Source organism: Megascapheus bottae, chromosome 10 (genome assembly GCF_031878675.1).
Source record: "Megascapheus bottae isolate mThoBot1 chromosome 10, mThoBot2.hap1, whole genome shotgun sequence".
In the NCBI taxonomy this organism is placed as follows: Eukaryota; Metazoa; Chordata; class Mammalia; order Rodentia; family Geomyidae; genus Megascapheus; species Megascapheus bottae.
The window spans coordinates 54,998,407-55,022,937 of record NC_143518.1 but is presented as its reverse complement, the minus strand read 5'-3'; the positions used below and the strand labels follow the sequence as shown (position 1 = coordinate 55,022,937).

General features: G+C 49.6%; 1 protein-coding gene across 4 annotated transcripts; it reads right to left on the bottom strand.

The window, feature by feature from the left end:
• Nucleotides 1-150: 150 nt before the first annotated feature.
• Nucleotides 151-20,127, bottom strand: Slc41a1 (solute carrier family 41 member 1). Of its 4 annotated transcripts, none has more exons than XM_090341326.1 (11): nucleotides 20,030-20,127; nucleotides 16,383-17,379; nucleotides 10,040-10,147; nucleotides 8,958-9,029; nucleotides 8,190-8,334; nucleotides 7,904-8,050; nucleotides 7,008-7,155; nucleotides 6,186-6,265; nucleotides 5,168-5,302; nucleotides 4,714-4,862; nucleotides 151-2,583 (listed from the first exon to the last, which is right to left on the bottom strand). In XM_090341326.1, the coding sequence occupies exons 2-11, from the start codon at nucleotides 16,755-16,757 to the stop codon at nucleotides 2,398-2,400; spliced, it is 1,545 nt and encodes a 514-aa protein (XP_090197452.1). In that variant the 5' UTR covers nucleotides 16,758-17,379; nucleotides 20,030-20,127; the 3' UTR covers nucleotides 151-2,397. The 4 variants fall into 4 exon arrangements, with proteins under 4 accessions (XP_090197452.1, XP_090197451.1, XP_090197454.1 ...); XM_090341325.1 differs by lacking the exon at nucleotides 20,030-20,127 and adding an exon at nucleotides 19,187-19,559; XM_090341328.1 differs by lacking the exon at nucleotides 20,030-20,127 and adding an exon at nucleotides 19,187-19,559 and having other exon boundaries at nucleotides 16,383-17,366.
• Nucleotides 20,128-24,531: the final 4,404 nt, after the last annotated feature.

The following is a 24,531-nucleotide window of genomic DNA, read 5'->3' as shown; positions in this document are numbered from 1 at the left end:
GATAAGAGTCTCTGGTTCTTTTGTGCCCAAGATGGCTTTGAACCTCGATCCTCAGATATCAGCCTCCTGAGTAGCTAGGATTACAGGCGTGAGCCACTGCACCTGACTTGAAGTTACTTTTTGATGAGATACACAGGAACACAAACAATCTAAATAAACATCCTCTTTATTTTACCAAATATAATTTATCAGTTAAGTTGACATCTGTCAATTCAGTTATAGTAACTATAAATAATTCTTATGACACAGTTCTGTAACTTTTGAAGGATACAAGAGTAAACCAATATTCCTTACAGCCAGCCCAAAAGTATATGTAGTTGGTGCAATTAAGGGGAAAGAAATTAATCTTCCATTGAAGTCAACTTCCTTTTTCTTCCCCCTCAACCCACAATCCTCTGCTCCCACTGAGCCTGGGGCACACCAACCTTCCTGCTTGATAGGCACAGGAGGAGCGACACTCCAGAGTCTCCAGGACTGCCTGGCTGAACTCCAGACACGGGGATGGAGTGAGTGGTGGGAAAGGAGTGGCTGGAGACCACAGGGCACAGCCTCAGAGTTTAGTGCCTGTACAAGAGTCTGTGTGCAAGTTGTTTGGAGGAGGGGAGGAAAGATGAAAGGAGGTCAGAGGGAGGAGCAGAAACAAGCTCAGGCTGGTGTTAATGAATTCTGCTGGACAGAACTCTGACTAGAAAACCTCTACAATTTCTTCCAAGTCTAGGGTTCTATGATTTCTGCCCTAGGAGGAAATGAGAGAAAAGAGTTTCTGGAGGCCCAGGGTAAGCTCCTGGGGAAGGCATGGTGCTGGCAGAAATAGAGCCATTGCTTAGGTGATCTGTTGGCAATGAGAGGGGAGGGTTTATGGGGAGGCTGTTGACACAGAGGCTAGTAAAATCTGCATTCCAGTGCCCACATTTGCATGTTGAGTATGGAGAGCTTTCTGAGTTAACATGTGGGGAAGAGGCAGAGGCTTGGATGTCCCCCCATTCTGCTAGGCAGAGATGGGGAAGCATCTGGTTGAGGTTCTAAACCCAGCTTGTTGGTTCTAAATCCTCTTTTGAATATATGGCAAGGAGAGGTAGAGGGGATCAGAAGGGAGGAAGAATAGTTTCAAGTCCCAAGCTCTGGCTTGAGCATTGGCTGCTGGGTGCTAGCAAAGCTGGGGTCTGGAGGGAGAACAAAGCTGAAGGTGTCTTGGTGAAAGTTGACACAAATACCTACAATGCAGGGGAACTTTTTCTGCCACACTGGAAAGTGGCTTCTGTAACCTGGGAAATGAGGAGGGGTTAGAGGTGTAATTCTTTACCATTGGTTAGTCAGTGCCAGCATAGTACCTAACACATAGGAGGTACCCAATAAATATTGCTTAGTGAATTGATTTCAGACCATGCCTGCAAAAGAGCTCACCTTGGGGAGGCTGTGCATTTGCTGAATGAATGAATGAATGATAAGTGTCTGAAGGGGAGCAGGAGCCAAGAGAGAGGACAAATGACCTCCAGAACTCAATAGAATGAGGGCTTGTAGAAAGTGACAGAGGCCAAGGTGATCACAAGATAAAAGTCTTCAGGAGAAACAGCAGCAATAAAAACAGCCCTGGTTGCCTGACTTCCAAGTTAATCTCTACTTGCCTTCCCTCTGTCCCTGATCTTGAAACCCTTGTTGGCGAGCTCTGGGGGAGGGAGTCCTTACACAATGAAGAGAGGCAGGTTGAACACAGACAGACTCAGTCCTCTGGGCCCAGGAAGGAGGTGGACCTTGGGAAACCTGCAGGAGCTCAGGCCATTGCTTACTTTCTTCTGGATGTGACATTCAACTGGTGATAGTGATCAGGCAGTCAGGGAAGAGGCATACCAGTCCACCTAACTCCTTTCTGTGGGCCAGAGGGTCTAGATCCAGAAGACAGAACACAGGCCCTGTGTTGTGAAGGTAGTCCATTTCTACCAAAGTAGGTGCTCATGTGTGGGAGTTGTTTTTATACCTCTGTTCAACCGAAAAAGAAAGAAAGGAAGAAAGAAAGAAACAACAGAACCCCCAAACCAAAGCTCACTCACAAGGGTTTCTAATTAGGGCCAAGATGAAGCTAAGCCAAATGTCCCCAGATCCCAGCCAGAACTTCCTGTCCCAGTCCACCCCCACCTGGAGGCACCCACCATGAAATTGCACTTGGTGATTGTCTCAAGTCTACTTGTACTGCTTATCTCAGCCCATCTGTTCTTCCTGAATTCTTGTTATCCAAACTTGGCTCAATGTATAAAAATTCCCATTGAAAATAATGAGAATTTGGTATCAAAGTGGAGTTCCAGAAAGTGTGGAGTGCGGGGTGGGGGAGGGGTAAAGGAACAAAAGACAAAATTCCAAAGAGAAAGTGCAGAGGGCTGGGGAAAGGGTTGACTGGCCACACTAGTCCCCAACATCCGTGTCTCGGTCCCCAATGAGCCAGAGGACATGGAAGCTGAGTGCCAGGAGCCCAGTACCCAGCAGATCCCCTAGGGCAGTCAAGTACGGGATGGAGAAGTTGTCTGGGTCCAGGCCTCGGCCCCACATCCAGTGCACCATCCAGTCTGCGATGTACAGAAGGATCAGCACCTAGAGAGACACAAGGGCCACCTATAGCTCTTCCCTCTCTGCAGGGGGAGCCAGAGGCCACAGGACAGCTCCCTTCCAACATATCACAAGGCTTGTGCTAGGACAGTTCACCTTCCCTCCATACTAACCACCTCTCTACGTTCTTCCAGCCCACAAATAGCAACTGCACAAAGGAAAAGCTCAGGAGACAGGAAGTTGCTGCCACTCACTCCAGCATTACAGTCTCTTCTCAAATTTACGAAACCAGAGGCTTCCTAATCTAAATCCTACCCAGGCAGGAATTCAGCCTTCTTGCCTCTCACTCTGGGTGAGCCTATTCTAATTAATTCTTGCCATGGTGGCATCTCCAGGAGTCTGGCAGGAGGCTGGCACTTGGGAATCAGTTTCTTGTACAGAGATTTCTTCTCTGGGCAGAAAGATAAAAAGGTTAGTGTTTGAGGCCACTGCCAACATGGTTGTCTGAGTAACACTTGATTATCCCAAACTGCTTTCTCCTGATCCTTCTGTTCTGATGTTATGGGCTCAAAGAATGCAAGTTTATTTTATTTTAACACTAATCCTAGCAAAATAAAATCCTGAATAAGTGGGCTAAATGTAAGGTGGATTCCAATGGCTATCAATTCCAAATACATTCTGGATTCCCTTCAGCTTCGATTATCTACTCCCTTGCTTATTTTCTATTATTACAGATAAGGAAGAATGGTCAAGATCAGAATCTTGGTAGTGGACCCAGAATGAGCAGCATCAACCCCAGCTCGGAGCTGTCTGTCAGGATGCAGAACCTTAGGCCTCACAATGCACCTCCTGAGTCAGGGTCTGTATCTTAACAAGTTTCACATGCATTTTGAAACAGGCAATACATTTGATCTAGAACACTATGTCCCAACATTGGCCTTTCAAAACAGCTACATCTGTGTGAGAATGAAGTAGATTCTTACAGAGAAGTCTCAACAGTCATCAGGAGGTTTCACTCTTGACTGTACTTTGCAAATACTGTGGTATGAAAATTCTGCCCTAAGAGACTCATGTGCAAGGAGCCAGAGGCAGACTTGGTAGCTATTTTTAGACAAACCCAGTTGTTCCCCTGTCCTCTCCCCCAGGGAGCCAGGGGGCTACAGTTCTAGCAGCCTTGACATTTGTCCTACACACAGCTGCTATGTGTGCCTGGCCCTGAGGGAGGTACAGAACTTCATAACTTCACACCCTTTCTGGCAGCTGTAGGGGTCCCAAATAAAGAGCATGGCCAAGGGGCATTTGGGACATGCCCCTGGATGGCAGCAGCTGTTCTCCTATCAAGCCTCCTGAACAGCCTTGGGACACGGGCAGGAAGGAAGTTGTAAAGGGAACTGGAAGAACTTTACAGGGATCAGGTGTCACACTTGGCTCCTCCACAGATCTAGAGAGAAAAGCAGGAGGGAGCGTATTCCCCAGGGCATGCATACAGGGCCACAGAGCCAAGATTCTAACCTAGGCCCAGAGACAAACTGAAAACTTCCACGTCTCCTCTTTCCCAAGGGCGTGCACCTGTTCCCATGTGCAAGGGAGCGTGGCAATCTGGGGAGCTGTTGCTGGGAAACAGTATATGGTTGATTCTCAGTCCAGCCCTTGTCAAGATTCCTAACACATGACTTTCTAACATTGAAGGGATAAGTTTTGTTTTTTTTTTTCTAAATCAACAGGTGAGTGGATGAATGAAATGCAATAATACAAGGGAGGAAATATCCTGGGATTATTGAATGGGGAGCCTGGATAGGCTTCTACAAATGGGATTATCTAGAATTATCTGTTTTAACCTGTGGGACCCTTTATTTAAATGAAGCCCAGCATGTAGATGGTGCTCTGAGGCTAGTCAGTGGGGTGAGGAATGGAGGTTGAGCACCTGCCTCAAAACCACAACCTCTGATCTGTATTCTGCTCGATTTGCAAATGGATAACTGAGGCTCAGAAAAGAGAAACAACTAAAGGCACACGTTAGAGACTCTCCGGGAGCTACAGTCTATTCTGAGCCCTGTCAATGTTTATTAATTGCCCAGAACCAGAAAAGGATATGGCCGGAGTCTGGGCCTCCTCTCCAATATGTGCTTCACAGGCCCAGCCCCACCCTGTGGCCTTGTTGTGGCCAGGTCGTACCTGGAGCAGTGCAGCTGTCATGTAGAAGATGATGAAGATGAGTGTGAGGGTGGTATGCCCGCCCTGCATACAGCTGATGGTGTAGAGAAACACCAGGTGTCCTGGGACCACAAGGAGGAAGAGGACCCGGGCTGAGCGGGAATTCACATCTGGGACCAGAGGAGAGAGGGTGTGAGGAAGACAGGGAGCAGAGCCTTGGTCCCAGAAAATCCATCAAGAGGGCTCACACAACAGTCTAGGAGCACAGAGAGCTGACCCTCTCTCCCCATCATGGGGTCCTCAGCTTCATGGGTATCCCTTTTTGCCCAGGTTGTGCTCTTCAGAGTTGTTGGCACAGCCCAACAGAGACAAACTTGGGATCTGGGACCCAGCTGTTTCTTAAATGTAAGTTCACAACTGTAGAGCCTCTTCTTCGGGGCAGGGATGGACCCAAAGGCTGAGCCTCTGTCATTACCTGGACTGAAGAAGGTGGTGCATGGGCTGGGGCAGCGGCGAGGAACTTGCTCAGAGTTCTCCCCTGGCAGCCCATTCATGTGAAGGAAGGTGGAGATGCGGCTGGCCTGCACCGCCACCAGATTGCCCCCAACACCTGCGGAAACAGAGGACCCAGACCCGGGAGCTTGCTGGTTATTCTGTTTGTCTTCACACTTTATCTAATCCTTGCACTCCTCAGCCCTGCTCTGAGCACTAGGAAGCTGACCTTTTTTTTTTTTTGGGTGGTCGTGGAGTTTGAACTCAGGGTCTGGGTGCTGTCCCTGACCTCTTTGCTTAAGGTTAGCTCTCTACTACTTTGAGCTGCAGCTCTACTTCCAGATTCCTGGTAGTTATTTGGAGATGAGTCTCATGGACTTTCCTGCCTCAGCTGGCTTTGAGATACTCAGAGCTCAGTCTCCTGAGTAACTAGAATTACAAGCATGAGCCACCAGCACCAGGTTTAGGAAGCTGCTTATTTTAAAGGCTTTGTGCATCCTCTAGCCACCTTGCTGGCTGTTTCTGCGGGTAAGCAGTAGGTGAGGAGGTGTTGGTGTGTGTGTGGGGGGGGCTTGAACTAAGGGTTTTCTCTCACTTTTGGTGAGTGGTGGTGCTCTAACACTTGAGCTATACCTCTACTTTTGATTTGTTTGCTGGCTTTGAACAATGATCCTCAGATCTCAGCCTTCTGTGTAGCTAGGACTAGAGGCGTGAGCCACCAGTGCTCACTCAGCATTCCTCCCAGCTCTTTTGGGAGATAGAGATCTCTACTGAATTTTGATTTCTAGGTCCCCTTGGCCCTTCAGTTGCTAATCGCTGAGTGCCTCAATATCTCCTGTTCTTTTACCCTGCTCCCACCTCTAGGGCAGTTCCTTCATTAGTTGTGAACTCTCTAAGCTGGGTTCTCTTGTCTGATGAAATGCTGACTGACACAGCCAATCCTGTAAGTCCTCTTCCTCGGCCCATCTCCTACCCTCTAGCAGCTGATGCCAAGACCTCACCATTAATCACAGGCGTGAAGACAGCCATTCCTGCAAAGTTGGGGTCTGAGACAGTCTTGTCCAAGATGAGGCCTCCCACGCTACAAAGACACAAGACCAAAATAACACAAACCACTGAAGGGCTCTGTTCTGTAGTGAGAGGCACAGGCCTGCCTAGCCTTGGGGAATCATGTCTTCTGAGTCTCTCTCAGTCCTCACCTCTTTTGACAGAATTGGTTGCTGCTCAGAACCTCCTGACTTGGCACAGTGTCCCAAGAATGATCTGTGGTGCTGGGTTGGGCAACCTCCTGTACCTATTCTCCAAGATGGCTAGAAGAACTGCTACAGGATTTCCTGTCAGGGAAGACTTATTCTGCCTACTGGGTACTTATTTTCGTTTCTGGTAAAAGCACTAAGCTTTTTATCAGAACTACCTCTTGTCAAACTTGGTCACTGTGGACCAGGTGACACTGCTTCAATAATGCCCAGGATCCAGAGGTGGTTAACTGGAGATAAAGAGTCTCATGGACGTTCCCACCCAGGCTGGCTCTGGATTGTGATCCTCATGGACGTTCCCACCCAGGCTGGCTCTGGATTGTGATCCTCAGATCTCTGAGTAGCTAGGATTATCGACAGCTCCAGTATCAGATTCCACCTGGGCTTTTTTAGTTCCCAAAGCAAATACATCCTGCTTTGGAGAGAATCTCAATTCAGATGGTTCCTATCACAGAAGAACACACGAATGGCTCTAGGGTTTGTCCCAAACCTCCTCTCTCCAAGGCTGAAAATGGGACTGTTGGCAGACGGAATGGTGTAAGGGTGTATATGAGGGCCCCCTTGTACCTGCTGATGGCCATGGCAATGATGACAGGCTCCCAGCCCGAGTATAACACCTCCCTTGTGGCTGGGCTCCGTCGAGCCAGCACCACCCAGACAGGCAGCAGGGCCACGAAGAAGGCACACACTAGAGGATAGATGTACCGCCAGTGCTCTGGGAAGGCAGAGATCAGAGGAAGATGAGCTCTGTGGTTCTTGCTTCCAGCTTCCCCTTGATTCTGCCTGAAAATGCCCAACAGATCAGCAGTGATACTATATACTAAATGGCTGTAACATCTTTTTTTTTCTTCCTTTGCCAATCCTGGGGCTTGAACTCAGGTCCTGGGCACTGTCCCTGAGCTGCTCAAGGTTAGCATTCTATCAATTGACTCACAGCACCACTTATGGCTCTTTCTGTTTATGTAGTACTAAAGAATGACACCCAGGGCTTCATGAAGGCTAGACAAGTACTCTACCACTAAGCCACATTCTCAGCCCACATTTGATCTTTACTGTTTATGTCCAGGTAGTGTGTGGGACTAGTCTGCTTATTTTATAGGGAAACCAAGGTAGAGAGCTTTCCAATACCAAACTTATTAGAGGCAAAGACCAGCTTCTAGATCTTTTGGTCAGATCCCAGAAACCACTACCCCCTACCCTCAGAAGTAAGATCCACAGGACCAAGCAAGAAGAGATTTCTGATATTCTCTCTTTAGCACTTGCTGTTTGCATGAATCAGAACTCAGTACTTAGCCTCACTTCTCTAAGATTAGGAGTTACTACATACAAACTGATCAAATGATCAAACTGATCAAGTGGCTAAGAACATAAAAGAAATCCTGACACATTTGCAAAATGACCCCCCATTCCTCCCAGCCCACCCCGAAGTCCTCCGGAGCCACTCTCAGTGGCCTGAGCCTCACTCAGTTCTAGGTAGAGTCCCCAGCTGATGCCTGAGAGCAGTGCCAAGGTGATGAGGTCCCCTAGGCTGGCAGCAATGGGTGTGGCCACATTGTCTGGGTTGATCCCAATCTTTCGAGAGCCAATGATGACTCCAATCATGATCATACCTGGTGAAGAAGGAGAAGCAGGTTAGGTTGAATGAAGAGTGATATAAGAGACATCAACACACAGAGTTGGAGGTACCAGCGTGCAGTCAACACCTTGTGGGCAAGCCGTTTTACTGTAGTGCCCCCTCTCCTTCCTTACCCAGAACCAGGGAGGCAATGAAGGCTGTGGCCACACTGCTGGCACACAGCAGGAAGGCATGTGGGATACTGAAGTGGCCATCAGGGATCCACCCAAAGACAACAGCTGCGATGGATGCCAGGAAGCCCACCACTGTGGCCTGCACCTGAGAAGAGGCGTGGTGATATGGTGAACTTGGGCAGAGGGCTCCCTATCTGGGGCCGCTGAGCACTCACTCATGGGATTTCTTGCTGGCCTAGCAGCCCCAGGCACAGGCTGGACTGTCCAGTCCCCCCACTGGAAGGATGTCTTTATTTATTTACTTTTACACCAGACAGGAGTACTAGTCAGGGCACGCAGCAGGAGACCAGGATGTGTTACGGGGTGCTCCTCGGGGGGGATGGAATGAGGGTTAACAAAGCAGAGGCTTCAGTCCAGTCAACATTAGGGACTCAAAGGGAGTCCCAATCTGTGTGGCCTCCTGGGGAGATGGGACAGTGGCAGAGGGCATTTCAGCACTCCCGAGCCTGCTCTTATTGTCAAGATCTGCAAGGATTCAAGAGGCCTCTGCACTACCTGGAGCTAGACATGGGCTATGGGAGAGAGTGGGGCTCTTCCCACATAGGCCATTTTCTTGGGTACCTTTGCAGGATGCTGGAGATCCACTCAGGAACGAGCTGACCTTAGCCTTACAGAATCTCCTAACTAAACAAGAAGCTTAGAGGTGGGAATGATCGCCCTTACCTATATTTTCTTAATGTACAAGCTGCTCCCACTCTGTTCTCTTACCTGGATAAGGGCCATGTTCCCAGTGATCATCCGCCAGAGCTCCTTGGGTGTGTCCATTTGTCCAATGTTGGCCTGGGAGAGGAAGGGGCAAACACTGGAGCTCCAGACTGGACAGGGCCTGGGGCTCCATCTATCAGATCCCTGCCTGGCTTAAAACACAGGGCACATGGCTAAGACTCTAGGATCAGAACATGAAACTCTTAGGTAGAGTGAAAGGAAAGTTTGAACAAGACTCAGCTCCTGCAGCCGACAGGAAGTGGGCTCCCAAGGCAACTGCGTGGCTCTGTTTGCAGGCAAATCTGCATCCTCTGCCTCCTTTGCTTATTTGGGCAGCCTACTCCTGCTTGGGTCAGCAAGACTCAGCTCCAGCTCCGCAGCAGCTTGCTCTCTAAGGGATGGACAGATTGGCAGCTAGTACAAGGCTGAGGCTGCAAGTGCTTGGGGAGGAGTGGGTGGCATGGGAGTGTAGGAAAGAATAAGTTGGGGTAGGTGATGATAGCCACTTTTCTCTCTACCCCTGGCCATGCAGGGCCATCCAAAGCCTCTCACTCCATGTGTCTTGTCTTCTAAAGTGTTATGGGAGGTGGAACCAATAAGCAGCTCCTCCCTATATTTCCTTAAACAAGCTGGTGGGGGGGGGGGGAAGAGAGGGAGAGAATGGCTGGGAGGAGACTAGAAGGGGGCTGGAAGGGCCTGGCTTAGCTCCTGCCCAGCTGCAGAGTAGGGCAGGAGATCAGAGGAGACCCCCACCTGTGCGCATAGAGGGATCAGCATGATGCGCGCTTGTCAAAGCTGTACAAACAGTCACGAGGCAGGTTTCGAGGTAGGGGGTGAGACAGGGATTCAGGGATGGCTATGCCATCCAGAAACAGAGTTTGGGAACCACTCTGGGTAGGGAGCCCCTTCTCAGGCGCAGGACACCCAGCCTGGGATCTCCCTACACCTGCTTAGCCAGGTCCTTCATTCCTTCCTCCCCATCCTCCCCTCTCCCCCCAAGGCCTGGGCAGTGGAGTAGCCACTGCCCAGTCTCTGTTCTGCTCACAGTCTGCTTTATGCCTCCTCCTTCTAGACAAGACACTCACTGCAGTGGACAGCCTTGATGCCAGGGTCATTTCCAGGTTCCCCTTGAGTCCCAGCAGTGCAGGCACCAGGATGAAGACCTCCGTCACCTTCTGGAAGACCTCCCAGTGCTACAAGGTGAAAACAGAGCCTTTGAATTTCAGTGCCCCAAAGGGTTGGTGGAAATACCATCAGCAGAGTGAGCACACCAACCACCTTTCCTCCAAGAACTGTAGAAGCACCGTAAGCTTGTGGATTCCAAAGAGCATAGCTCCGTTTCCTGCTCCAGAACAAGGGAGACCCTGGGCCTAGTTTTACTTCCTCTGAGTGTTTTATTGCAGGCAGCAGAGTGGTGGAAACACATAGCAGAGCCACTCCAAGCTGTCTTAGGACCCAGACTCCTTCATGATCCCACCTCAATTCATGCTTCCCGGCCCCTTTGCCTTTAGCCCAGTTTCTCTGTGGTCTCAGCTTTGGGTGATGTTGTCTCAGCTGTGGAGAGCTGGGCTCCATGGGACTGGGGAGATTAGAGCATTTGTTTAGTTTCTATCTCCAGGGGTTTTGGACCTCAGCCATAGCAACTCTCCTGAGTAGACTCTGAACCCCAGATCTGAATGCTGGTCTGCAAGGGGCTTTTTATTCCTTCTGTGTGCTATGCTCCTTCTCACTGTAAACCCTCCTCAATCTCTAAGTCAGTAGCAAGTGTATCTCTGTAGGAAGTGCACTGGCTGAGGAGTTGAGACATGTGGCTTTTAGTCCTGGGACAATCAGTCCTGGCTCTCCTGCCAATTTCTTTGGCTGGCTGTGTGGTTTGCTTTATTTGTTTTAAGAATGGAAAGCTTCTAGGTTTGGCAATGGAGGATGGGCAGGTATATTCCGGTTGGTCTGGGTACGATGGTTGGGAGACAGGAGGTTATAGTAGGCGAGAGCTCTATTATAAGATCTCCTACAAGAGATGCAGGGCCTCTCCTTTTCTCATCAGAGTTCTCTGTAGAATCTGGGGATGCTGGGAAAGGGCTCATTTCATGAGGGCTGGAGCACATCCTTGTCTGAGCTCGTTGACCTACAATTCATCTTGGGGTCTCCTGAAGCCCCTATGATTCTCCTTAAGGAAGCCGCTCTCTGGGAAGTCTGATATGGAGGAGGCACCCTACCTCAAGAGCAGTTCCTGAGCATTCAAGCAGCCTTGGTGTGTGTGGGGGTAGGTATATGTATACGTGTGTCTATCCTTTCTCACCTCCAAAGTAGCCCCAGTGAGGCCCCTTGATGCTAGGGAGCTCAAGGAGTATTATTGCTGGACTTGGCTGGCATATCTCCCTAGGATCCAGCTTCCTATAGCCTCTTCCTTCCTCCCAAACTAGATAAACAGCTCCAAATAGAATTCCCTCCTTTCTTCCCCTCTGCTGACAAGGGTGCTGACTGTGAGCTTTTAAAGCTCCTCGCTTAGCAGAGACCCACATCTCATCTGTGCCCCCAAATACCTACTACACTTGCTTCCACTAACTGATTGCTCACCTCCCTGGGTGGGTGAATGCAGTGGATACATGCATGCATGGGAGTAAAGTCAAGGTCCCAAAAGAAGACACTCTGAGAGCATGCAAGAAATACTTTCTCAATTGTTTACAGAATATTGTTTGCCTTTATTAAAACACAGTATGTATAAAAGATTCAGTTAAGGCCCTCTAGCTGCTACTATAAGAACCCCCAAATCTTTCCACCCCCAAGATCTTTCCTTTAACTACAAGGGTATGGAAGTATGGAACTTGGCAACTTTATGAAACAGGCAAGGACAGTGAGCCATGACACTGACACCAATAGCCCCAAGTAGAAATCTTCCCGACACTCACACACTAACTAATGTGAGCTTGGAGCTCACATTATCTGACCTCGGACCCAGCAAGGCCCAAGTTGGCACTTGGGCCAGAGTAGTTAACTCCTCTATAAAAATTTTCTGTTACCACCGAACTCATCCCACCAAATATGTAGCTCAGGCAGACACAGACAGGACTCTGGGAAGAAGAGCTGGAAGGCTGGTACCATGGAACCAGCCCAGGAAACAGGGAGGTCCTGAGGTTAGGGGTGAGAAGGATGTGGCCAGGACAGTGCATAGCTATTCTTTCTGCTCTGCCTACCTAAGGCCCACCCTGTTCATCCTGGTTTAGAGTTTTTGCCTCTGAAGTCAAACCAGTCAGCTATGCTACCAGTCAAGCTACCACCCACACCTTCCTGCTTTGCTGCATGGGAAAGGATCCAGGAAGGCCTGCCCTGAGGGGCAGAGAAGCACCTTCTGATTTACACTGTTTCTCAGACATGTGGCCCCCTTGTCCCTTCTTTCTTTCTCTTTGGGGACCAAAATTGTCCCTGACAATTTTGAAGTGAGGGATGAGACTGTTCCCCCCAGATTCAAAACCAATCCTGACTCACAGCAATCATCTAGGGAGGCCCTGTTGGTGTCTCACCCTTGTCCACACAACCTGCCTCTTCCAGCCTTCACCTCCTCCATTTCATACACTCATGTCCACCTAGTAGGACAGTGGAAGGGCAGAAAGCCAGGAAGAAGAGATGAGATGGAGTCAAGATATTCCAAATACTCAAATAGAGCTCTAGGGAGCAGGTTGCATAAGGACTTAGGAGGCTGGGCTGAGTGGATCTTTCCGAGTAGGTTTGGGTCTGGTCAGATCACAGGAACTCCAATCTCCACCTAACTGAGGCTTCAATTCTTTGTATAAGGCCATACAAAGAATGAGAAAGCTGGAGGCAGAGTCAGGCAGAGCAGAAGGGTGATCAAGGGAGACGGGATCTGAGCGTCCTGCCAGGAATGCTGGCAGCTACAGGAGCAGGCCAGCTGCAAAAGGACTGATTCTCTCCCACTCTGCCACCTGAGGCCACGTTGCCACTCACTTTCTTCTTTCTAGACTCTTTTGTACACACCGAGGTAGAAATATTTATCCTAGAGAAGGGTCTACCAACATTGTATCCTTAACAGGTGCAGAGTGGGTTAAAATAAGGACTTGAAGTCTTCTTGTCCTGACCTAGCTGGGAGTTTGTAAAGGAAGCACACCATTGCTTGCCACCCTGCCATCTCCTGTCGCCTATGCCTCAGAACACCTAGGAGAAAAAAGGAATGACACCTATAGGGAATGGGGCTACAAAACATGGGGCTCACATCCAGTCCCTTCTGAAGCCAGCACTGGGCCCACACCGGCTTCCTTTCTAACTTCCCCAAGAACTGCCAGACACGATGGTGGAGCAGACTGCAGGCAGGTCATGTTTTTTTACCCTGTCAAGTGCCTAGCTCCTTATTTCAATGCAGAGGCTGCCATGTATACATAGCAGTGCCAAGAGCGCAGACAAAAAATGGACCTTCCGAGAAGAGATCAGGTCTTTAGCACCAGCAGGGCCCTGAAAGGAGGCATATGAATGGAGACCCATACAGATTTCTGTTCCACTGCTCTGAGACACTGGGACTCTCTGTTTAGCCACCTCCTCCAGATGGCCCCTGTTTGTTAGGTACTTTTAGACTCTCTGTCAAAAACCACCTTAGCTTGGGTAGAGAGAATATAGGTATGAATCTTTAGAAACCATCCTGCTTGTTTTGTCAGTCACCCCTTAATTCCCCTAGATGTGGACTAAGAATTTCTGTGGTCCCTTGTCCCAGTCCTTCTCTGCTCATCCCCTCCATGATCCTGCTGCAGCTATTTGCAGGCCCTGCTCCAGCCCAGCTGTGGTGGGACGGCTGAGGGAGGAGGACAAGGACAAATAAGCCATTGTCAATGGCACCAACTGGACCCTAGCTCGGGAGTGAGCCAAGGTGTTTCACTGAGGGCAAATGCTGGCTCTGTTGGGCATATTGGGCAGCCTCTACTACCTAGGCCTCAAATGTCTCAGTCTCTGGGGGATAAAGACTTCAGAGGGCATTCCAGCTCAGAACCCATGCCTGTGTGGGAAGTTGGTGGCTAGATCCCTCTCTTTCCCCTCTAAGACTAAGAATTTTCCTTCTCCTTCATTTAGAAGCTAATACCAATTGTTACCAATTCTAGTCAGCTGTGTTCTTTAGGGGAAGACAAAAACAGTGGGTTTCTAACAGTCTCCCAATTATGACCTTGCAGAAAGCAACAAGGTAATATCCCAAGCTCTGAATATAGACCAACAGGGACAAGTTGTCATAGTTCTCCTCGCTATAATGGAGATGATTTCCTTTCTTGTGTGGGTCTATAGAACTTCCCCCCCTCCCTAAATACTCCCCAAATCATTATGATTACCCAGAAAATAAGACAAACCTCTCCAGGTTACCATAAGACCCTGGTTCGGCATCACTGCCAACCCTCTCTCACCATTTCTCCCTAGTGCTGAGAATCAAAACCAAGGTCTATGGATCCTAGGCAAGTACTCTATGATTGAGCTACAGTTCTAGCCCTGCACCAATCTATGGTACCAACTGAGAACCAATTGAGGCACAGGGAAAAAAAGCAAGAAGTCAGGCAACAGTAACCCCAGTTTCTTTTCCTTCCCTTCTCCATGCTCACTGCCTGAAGAGGAGGGGAAGCTGCTAGGAAAAGTCAAAACTCCAGGTTGGCTTCTTCTTGTTTGTTTTCGGTGTCAGTCCAGAGGCCTAGGTGCTCTATTTTCCCCCCTCAAACCTAGCCCTCTACCCATTTAGCCACTGCTCTTTTGATGCTTAGTTGGAGAAAAGAGTCTCACATACTTTGCTGATTAGGCTGGTTTCAAACCATGATCTTCAGGTCTCAGCCTCCTGAGTAGCCACGATTATAGAGGTAAGCCACCAACTCCTGTTCAGTCTGGCTTCCTAACCTCCATATAGGAAGCATCTCATAATAACAGGCTTGAGGACAAGGGAAGTGCCTGCACTCTGACATGACACAAACACCATTTCCATTAGCAACCAAAGATAGTGTTCTCCTGACAAGCTCAGAGTCTATAAGGACGGTACTGAGGGTATCTAGAACAAATCATCCTCAATCTTCTAGGACACAGGCACAGAAGCCATGCCAGCATTCACATCGTTAAAATGTGGTTTGCAAGTGTCGGCTTGACCAGGGGAGGTGAGACTGAACTTTGGGTTCCTCTGGGGAACACTGAGAGATCCCCAATAGCATACACCAAATCTCTTCCTGCTTCTGTGTTTCTCGGAGTACCTAGAATATAGCCAGCATTTGGCAAGAACTTGTTAACATAACACCGATTGACTCAAATATCTAATGTCTTCAGAAAGTTCTCTGTGCCTCACTGTGCTTCCAAATTCTTACCTAGAAGCTGGGCGGGGTGACTCATGCACCTACTATTCAGGAAGCTGAGATCTGAGGATCTCAGTTCAAAACCTGGGCACTAAAGTCCGTGAGACTCTTATCTCCAATTAACCACCAGAAAAACCGTAAGTGGCACTGTGGCTCAAGGGATAGGGCAGTAGTAACCTTGATCTGAAGAGCTCAGGGACAGTGCCCAGGCTCAGAGTTCAAGTCCTATGACTGACAAAAAAAATTTTTTTAACCTAGAAACAAAACTTATATCTTTCCAACCTGGAGGTTCTGTGTAAATACTAACTCACATTACACTAAATATAGCATGTCCCTGGCCCTCAGCTTCCAGGACCTGTCAACTTTTATCATTCACACTACCTGGTAGCAGCATAAAGAGTCCTTTTTGCCCAGAGCAGATTCATGACAGACAAGTCAGAAGCAAGAAGGAGAGACAGTTCTGCCCAGTTCTCATTACAATTTGTTCCCATCTAAGGCTCATAATGACTCTTCCAGGTCTTGTTAAATCAGCTCTTCTAAGCATGCGTCAGACAGCCAGTGTCTACCCCTATTTCCTAAGAAGACCATACTAAGGTTGCTAGAAGATAAGCAATGCAAAAATGCCTTTAAAAGTTTCTCACTTCATCTCTGAGACCCTCTTTGGCAGCTGAATAAATTCCTGCCCAGCAGGGGAATGGAGGAGAGACTTTAAACTGTGCTTCTTACCCTAGGTACCCTTGAAACCTCAAGAGGAAAAAAGGTAGAAGGAGAGAAACATCTAGGTATGGCCTACTGAGCTGGACTCAGCAGGAATGCTTAGTGGATATGGCAAGCAACAGCCTCTCTCCTTCAGATTTATATTCTGGAGCCATTTATGTTATTGCTCTGCCCACCACCCCAGGGCTACTCAGCTTCCTTGAAGCTTCTATAGAAAGTAACAAGACCGTGAAATAAAAACCAAGGACATGATCCAAAGGGAAATGGTGTTCTAGGAAGCAGTAGCTGCTCTGACACAGAGGTAGAGAGGAAGATCCAAGAGTCACAGTTGCCCAGGAGACCAAAGCGCAGCCCTGCGGGCTTCTAGGCAGAAGCTACTGGACTGGGGGCTTACCTGCACAATGTCCAACACCATGCCAGCAGCCACTGTTCCAAAGCCCGCCAGGAGGAAGGGGAAGAGCACTTGCAGGCCGATGGAGAAGGAGGTCTCCTTGAGTGGGGAGGGTGGTGCAGGGCCGCGCTCCGTGCTGACGTCGTCACTTTCGTTGCTCTGGCTTCCATTCTCCAGCAGGGCGTCCTCCTCCCGAACCCCCTTGGCGTTGGCCCGAGACTCAATCACCACCACCTCCACCCCAGCCCCATCAGGCCCCAGGAATTCTGAGGTCCCAGCCAAGGGCTCTCGCCCGGGGCCATCTGAAGAGCTGGGAGAGGGAGTTGGGCCAGTCCCGTTCAGCTGGTGGACGTCCTTTGGCTCCGGCTTAGAGGACATGACGGGCAGGGAGGAGGGGAGGGGGAGAACTTTCTTTTTCTTTGCTTTCTTTCTCCCTTTCTAACTGGAGAAAGAACTTAGTCTTGGGACAAACCCAGGCTGGGATGCCGCAGGCCCTCTTCCCACGGCTCGGCTCCTACCGGGCACTGCAAAAACTGATCCACCAACAGGCAGCCCCATCAAGCACTGCAGCCGTGGGCTGGAGGAAACGAGCAAATCCTCACCAGACCAGGGGCCGGCCACTAGGGGTGCAGATGCCCTCCTCCGGCTGGCCAGTGCTGTGCCTGGGGGAAATCTTTGGTTCTCAAGTGTAGGGTCCTCGAAGTGGAGTGGAGGGCATCCAGAGGAAAAGGGCCCAATCGACCCAAGCCTCCAGTACCCCCCCAATGTGGCCCCTCTTGTCAGAAGTCGACTGAGCTCAGATGGTCAAGGACACAACCTCCACCAAGGGCTGCGGTTTCTTTCTGCGGCTCCTGCTGGTCTCCCTCAGTTTCCCACAGCACCTCAGGCTCGGCTTGTCCCAAGGCAGTGTCTGCTGTTGTTCCCCTCTCTTCCAGAGATTTTCTCCCCGGAAAGACCTTGATGCCTGGTCATTAAAGTCACAAGAAACTATATGGAGAACCTTATGTAGGAGGGGGGAGAAGGGAGGAAGAGAAGAGGTGGAGGGGGGAGAGAGAGAGAGAAAGAGAGAGGAGAACGTTACCATAAAGCAAAGAACAGCTCCTACTGGGGGAATCCTCCCCCGAGGCAGATAGGAGTTTGTTCTGGAGTTTGGAGTTTGCTGTTTGCCCTTTTCTTTCCATTAACAGTTCTGTCTTGCACCTGTACATCTGGAGGCCAGCAGGCTCTACCATCACCATCCTCCTACCTCATCAACAACACCCCCCCACACACAGCAAGACTCTGGCCAAGAGCTGTTGGCACTGTCTTCTCAACCAGCCAGGCTGGGAATATCCTCTGGGAGATCGCTTTCTTGAATCCCATCGAGAATGGGATGGGTTAAGTGTGTCCCTCCACAGGGTAAGTTACAAGTTCAGTCTCAAATGCACCACACAGCCACCCCACTAAAGAGGACAACCATTTATCATCACAAAACAGCAAAAGCAAGACAGCTGCGCAGTCAATAAGCAATGATGCTGACCACTGAATAAAGGCCCCTAGACCCCTCATCACCCTGAGAAAAAGAAAATATGATGATTCCCCAAGTTGTGGGGCAAGGCTGCCAGACTGTGGCTAAGGGCCAGAGGCCTGCCCACTCCTGTCCTTGAGAGTGAACAGTGTTACAAAAAGCCCACAGGCTGACTCTGGTCCAGGTTTCTGTCTGCTTCTCTCCCTCTACAACTTGGCCCTGTGAACTTGTTGGTCAGATAGGCCCAAGGCAGTTACCTCCCTTTGAAGAGACAGAGTGCACGATGATTGGATATTATGATCCACACATTCCAGTAGCCTAGGCTCTCCTGCCCCAGGAGTTACAAACAGATGAAGTAGAATTCTTAAAAACAAGCAGAAAAACTAAAAACAAAAGTATTGCAAAGGGCTAGGAGTGTGACCTAGTGGTAGAGTGCTTGCCTAGCACGCATGAAGCCCTGGGTTCGATTCCTCAATACCACATACACAGAAAAAGCAAGAAGTGGGGATGTGGCTCAAGTGGTAGAGTGCTAGCCTTTGGCAAAAAGTATCCAAGGACAGTGCCGAGGCCCTGGCTTCAAGCCCCAGGACTGGCAAAAAAAAAAAAAAAAAAAAAAAATATATATATATATATATATATATATTACAAAATAGGAGAGGAAAAACAACAAATCTATACATCATAAGCTAATATGTGCTCATCACTGCTTAAAAATCCGGTTTCTCTGGCTGTCCCGCCTAAAAGAATCTGGGGGGGGGGGGTTACCATATTCCATTTCACCAGAAGGTTGCTAACAAATAAAAATCAATACACTTTGGGGTGAACGCTCCCCTAGTATTCCACTCACAATTAGTCAACTCCGTTTCGGGGGAAGTCTGAGTCAAAGCCCAGGCACTGGCCCGAGGGAATTGTGTCCTCTTCCCATCAACTTAGTCACCAGGCAGGATTCCCCTGAAACCCTGCTCAGTGGTTCTTCCAAAGGTCCTCAGTAGGGAGACAGGGGGGGACACTTGAGTCCACTGCCCTTGAGTCCACCGCCAGCAGAAGTTTCTGCGTCCTCCCAAACCTGACAGTCCTGCCCCTCCTGCCTTCATAGCAAGAAAGGGAACTCGCAGGAAGAGAGCCGGTCCCTCCTCTGGCACCCGAGGCCGTAGGACACCCCAGCCCCTCCTCCCAGGCAGGGCCGGTGGGAGTCTCCCCAACCCCGGGCGGGGGCCGGGACGGGGGTCCCTGGGGGGGCTCGGCGGTCTCTCCAGAGCCCCCGCCCCCTCCACCCCCGGACCGCCCCGACAGCACTGACCTGCCCCTCGCTCGGGAGGAAGGGGGGCGCCTGGCGAGTGGCAGCAGGGGCCCGTGGTCTCGGGGGGTGCAGGGTACCCCCTCTTCTCATCACTCCTCCTCCGCGGCAGTCCTCCTTGGCCCCCCCCTCCGGCGTGCTCTCCCCCCACACCCCCAGCCAAGGCGAGCGTCCGGCCGCGACCCCCGGCGCGCTACATCGCGCTGCTGCGCTTCAGCGAGGCCGCCGCTCCGCTTCCACCAGGGGGGGACAGCGGGAGAGCAGGATATACCTCCCCGGGCCGGCGCGGGAGGGGGGCACCGGACGGAGACGGGGGCGCCCAGCTCGCTCGCCCCCAATCGCTTCTTGCCCGCGGGCTTGGGCACGACTGGTTGGCTGCCGGTGGCAAACGTGATCTGGGGCAGACTGGGTGGCAACCCCCCCCTCCATCCGCCCATTCCATCAAAAAAATAGATCTGGATAGACAACCGCGGCAGCCAATCCGAGGCCGGGGAGGGGGCGGGCCCAGAGCCGCGCCGCCCCTTTCCTTCGCCGTGAGCTGGTGGAGGCGGGCTGTGTGGGGAAACGCGGCGGCGGCGGCGGCCGGACGGGAACTGGGAGCGGGCTCGGTGCCGCGGGCTCGCGGGTCCCAGCGCCCATCGGCCCTGTGGCTCCGGGTTCCCGCTGCCCGGCGCCGGCGGTCCGGCGCACCACCCTCGCGCCCGCTCCCCGAGCCTGGCGTCCTGCGCGCCTGCCCGGCTTCTCCAGGGCTTCTCTGGACCCCGGGCTTTCCCGATCACGGCCCGCCCGCCCGCTCGGATCCCGCGGCCTTCTCCGAGCCCAGGCCCGGACCTAACCGTCCCTTACCTCCTGCGACTCGACTCCCCTGCGGCAGGCGGGTCACCGCGCGCTTCCGCCAGGTCTCGCCTTCCTCTGAGCTAATGGCTCACCCCTGCCATCTCCTGCCTTAATAAAGTCCCAGCCTGGGAAGGGGTGGGGTGGGCAGGCGGGGGTGTGGGGTAGGGGGAGCCGGGGCGGAGGGGACCCTGGCTTCCGTTGACCCCCCCCCCCGAGCCTCGTGGCCGCCGTGGGGGCGGGGGTGGGCGAGAAGTCTCCATCCTGGGCGAAATGAAATCCAACTTTCCCTGACGCACCTCGTGGCATCAAAGACGGGCGTTCCCACGCTCGCTCTGCCACTTCCTCCTCGGCGGCGCAAACCGGTTCTCTTGGGGATCGTTTTGGTTGTTTTGGTTTATTTTCTGTCTTTCTTTCAGGGCATGTGACCTCCATAAAGGAACCCCTCCAACTCCCAGGTTTTCCCCTCTTGTGAGTGGAACCTGTGACCCGTAGTTGAGTTCCTTCCTGTCCCATTCCTCCCGGGAAACGGCGCAGGGAGCCCATTCCAGCCCCCGGAATGGGGTTTGGAACTGGGCGGGGAGGAGACGGTGCTGGCCATGGAGCTTTGGGCGCACGTGTACAACACGGGCGCACATGGCAGCCCCTGCTGGTCACTCCCTTAGACTGCGACAAACGTCCCCGCAGGCCCACCCCGCCCCCCACGCCTGTACTCCTACTTCAGCTGTTGGCCATTTGCATCAAGGGCCTGAAGCCTCACAGGGAATAGCAAAGCAAATGTCAGGGTCTTTGAACCCGATTTTTGGCTTCAAAGGCTTAAGTCTGCCTGGAGCCAGAAGTTGCTCTTAGACTGGCAAACACCAGGCCTTTTCCAGAAGGATCAAGTTCGTGAAATAGGAGTGAAGGATTAGGTGGGGAATTAAAACTGATGTATCTGCAGACAGTTCAGTCTGTGTGTCTAATGTATCTGGGGGGCAGTGTCTGCCCTGCTGCATTCACCAGCCTCCTCCTTTAGTCTTGCTACGGTTCTGTAGTATCTATGTATAAGATCTTGATGGTTCTACTGTTTCCATATTCCATTTTTTTATCATCTGAAAACACCGTTAGTTCTCCTCTTCTGTTTCTTCAAATTGAAATGCACCAGACTTAGGAGAAATTGCATAAAACCCAGTGCTGCAGATCAACACTTGTGTAACTTGGTGAACAGATTGCTACCAATTAGGTAATGAGTTGGGTCATTCTCAGCACCTGAAGAAGTTCTCCTACCTAAATCTTGGTTACTAGTTTACAGTGGTTACTTCTGCCTATTATTATAGATTGAACTTTTTATCAATAGAACCATTCAGTAATTATTTTGTGTCTGACTTCTCTCAGTAATATGTTTATAACACTAATTGGCAATATGATAGCAGTAGTTGATTTTTTTTTTTTTTTTGCCAGTCCTGGGCTTGAGCTCAGGGCCTGAGCACTGTCCTTGGACTTTCTCAAGGCTAGAGCTCCACCACTTGAGCCTCAGCACCATTTCCAGCTTTTTTCTGTGTACGTGGTAAGCAGGTCTTCATGCATGCTAGGCAAGCACTCTACCACTAGGCCAAACTCCTGGGCCCTAGTTGATTGACTTTAATTGCTGTATAGTAGACCATTGAAGTGGATATGCTACAATGTATCTGTATTCTGTGGATGGGCATTTGGGTTATGTAGTTATAGCAATTGTGGTTATTGCTATAACATTTTTTTTTCTTTTGCCACTACTAGGGCTTGAACTCAGGGCCTGGACACTGTCCCTGAGCTTTCTCAAGGCTAGTGATCTACCACTTGAGCCACAGTACCACTTGCAGCTTTTTCTGTGTATATGGTAACAGAGGAATCTAACCCAGGGCTTCATGCATACTAGGCAAGCACTCTATCACTAGGCCATATTCTGCCCTGTTATAACATTTTTGTTCATATTCTTTGGTACACTTGTGTTCACATTTCTATTGGAAATATATACAGGAACAAAATTAGTGGGTCATCTCCACAGGCATGTGTTTAGCGCTAGTAAATCTACTAAACAATTTTCCACTGTGTATTAATCTGTAATCCCACCAGCAATGCCTGGGGTTCTGTGTGCTCTTTATCCTTACCAATACTGTGTAGTCAATCTAAAAAGATTAAAAATTTAGCCATCCTGGTGGGTGGATTAATACTGGTATTCCATTGGGGTTTAAATTTGTATTCCCCTGGTAACCAATAAAGTTGGCCACCATTTCATACATTTATTTGTCCTTTGGATACTTGTTCAAGCATGAAGTCCATTTTCTTTTAGGTTTTTTTCCCTCTCAGTACAGGGGTTTGAACTATGGGACCTCATGCTTACTAGGCAGGCACTTTATCACTAGAGCTATGTCTCTCAGTCTTTAAGCTTTGTATTTTATTGTCTTGTAGTGGTTCTTCAGATGCTTCAAATATAGCTCTTGGTTGGTTATAGAAATTGTTCTATGAATATATGAGGACAGCTAAGCCTTTTCGGATATACTCAGTAATTTCAGAGTTGCAGTTCCAAAACACCTAAGACCGTCCTGGCTAGAGTCTTAGTTGGGGAATCTGCTCAACGTGAAGTCTGCTGCAGGGTCCACTGGGATAAGACTGTCATCTCTGTCACTACCATATCCCTGGCTCCTGGCACATGGTGCTCAATATGCATGTTAAATGAAGGACGGATGAAGTAGAGGACTCTAGATAGTGTGCCCTTTGTCCTGCTGATGCCTAGATCAAACCCCAGGAGAGCCTGGGGGAAGCACATTTCCTTTCACCTTAGCCAGCTGTGACTTTGAGAAGAGATAGATACTTCAGCCCTTCTTTACTGAAACAGCAGAAATAGCTACACTCTGAAGTGAGGAGATGTGACAAGAAACTCTCAAAGGCCTGCTGGCCTACCTTCTTCCTCATGCTATTTTTTTTGTTTTTTCCTCCTCAACGTTTACTAGTGTAGGGGTTGAGAAGCTCGCCGCACAAATGAAGACTCCAAGAGACGTTCTCTCATGCAAAAAGCAAGGGGATTTAATCACCACACATGCATGGGGCTCACTGAACACACAGGAACAGAGAGCCCCGAACATAAAGCAGGCAGGGTTTTTTATAGTACTTTACAAACAACAAAGATCATACGGAGTTTTAGGGGGGGCTGGAGCATTATCTGCACACATCATCTACACAACTGTTTCCTGGAGCTCTGAGTAAATTTCCTCCTTATCTTTGTTCATTTGCAGCTGCAAGTTTTACAATCAATAATCATCTCTCAGAACTCTGCCTGTTTCAGGTAATAAAACTTTAACCTAAACTGCCTAATTTTCAGTTTGTAAGACTTTAATCATTTTGTGGGTTTTCCTAAAACAGGCTGACATTTGCACAAACAGGCCAATTCTCGAAACTTATTCACACATAGCTAATAATTACAGGCTGCGGCTGGCAGTTTTACCTCTGGCTGGCCTACATTTTTCAGTTCTTGAAACTTCTTAAAACTTTTTAACCCTTCACTTCTTTTTGTGCACCTCTCTAATCCTAGAGATTCTCTGTGTCGTTTAAGACTGAATATTGTTATCTGATAAGCATTAATTTAACATTTCCAATCTGTCCCTGCAAAAAGTTTACTATCTTATTAAGTATACATGGTCCTATGGTTATTAGTAAAAGCAGAACTATCAGTGGCCCTGCTAAGGCAGACAGCAATGTAGTAAGCCAAGGGGATCTAGTAAACCAAGATTCAAACCATCCTTGTTGACCCCTGCTTCTCTCTTGCTGAAGTCTCCTTTTTCTAGCTGCCAGGTTATCCTTTATTAACCCTGCGTGGTTTGCTCAAAAGCAACATTTTCCTCCCAGGGCGACACTCAGTCCTCTAGGAACAATATATCTAATCCTCTTCTGTTCTGGAGGACAACTTCAGCTAGGGACCTCAGTGAGTTCTCTGGGAGTCTGAAAGTCCAGGATCCTTACACGCTGTCTTCACCTAGGAGTGATGAACCCAGTAGCTCGTTTCTGCTACCTTTACATCGTTCCTGCTACCTTCACAGTGGTTGGAGCGCTGGTAATCACGGCATAGGTTTACTTGAGTGCCAAGGTATTGGAAACCAGACGAACATGTCCTCAAATTAACTTGTAAGGCCTGTAAGGACTGGATTGAATCATGGTTAACAATGCCAGCTGAGATAACACATGACTTGCGGGGGGCTAACAATTGTTATCAGACTCGGGCAGACAGCATTCTTTGGTTTGGAGGAGCATACAGTGTGCTCTCCTAGTTCTGTGCCCAAGAAAAACCCTCACAATTAGGAAATATACATCCAAGCATAGTAACCCCTCACATCAGTGCACTCTATTACTGCATTCACTGCATACCAACTTTACTCAAGACATACTTATACCATTAGCTACATACTCAAACCTTTTATAATTCACATGAACATTTAATTCCTTTCAGATCCTTTCTTATCCTTCATAAACCATTTTTTTAACTCCTCTCCCATAACCTTTAC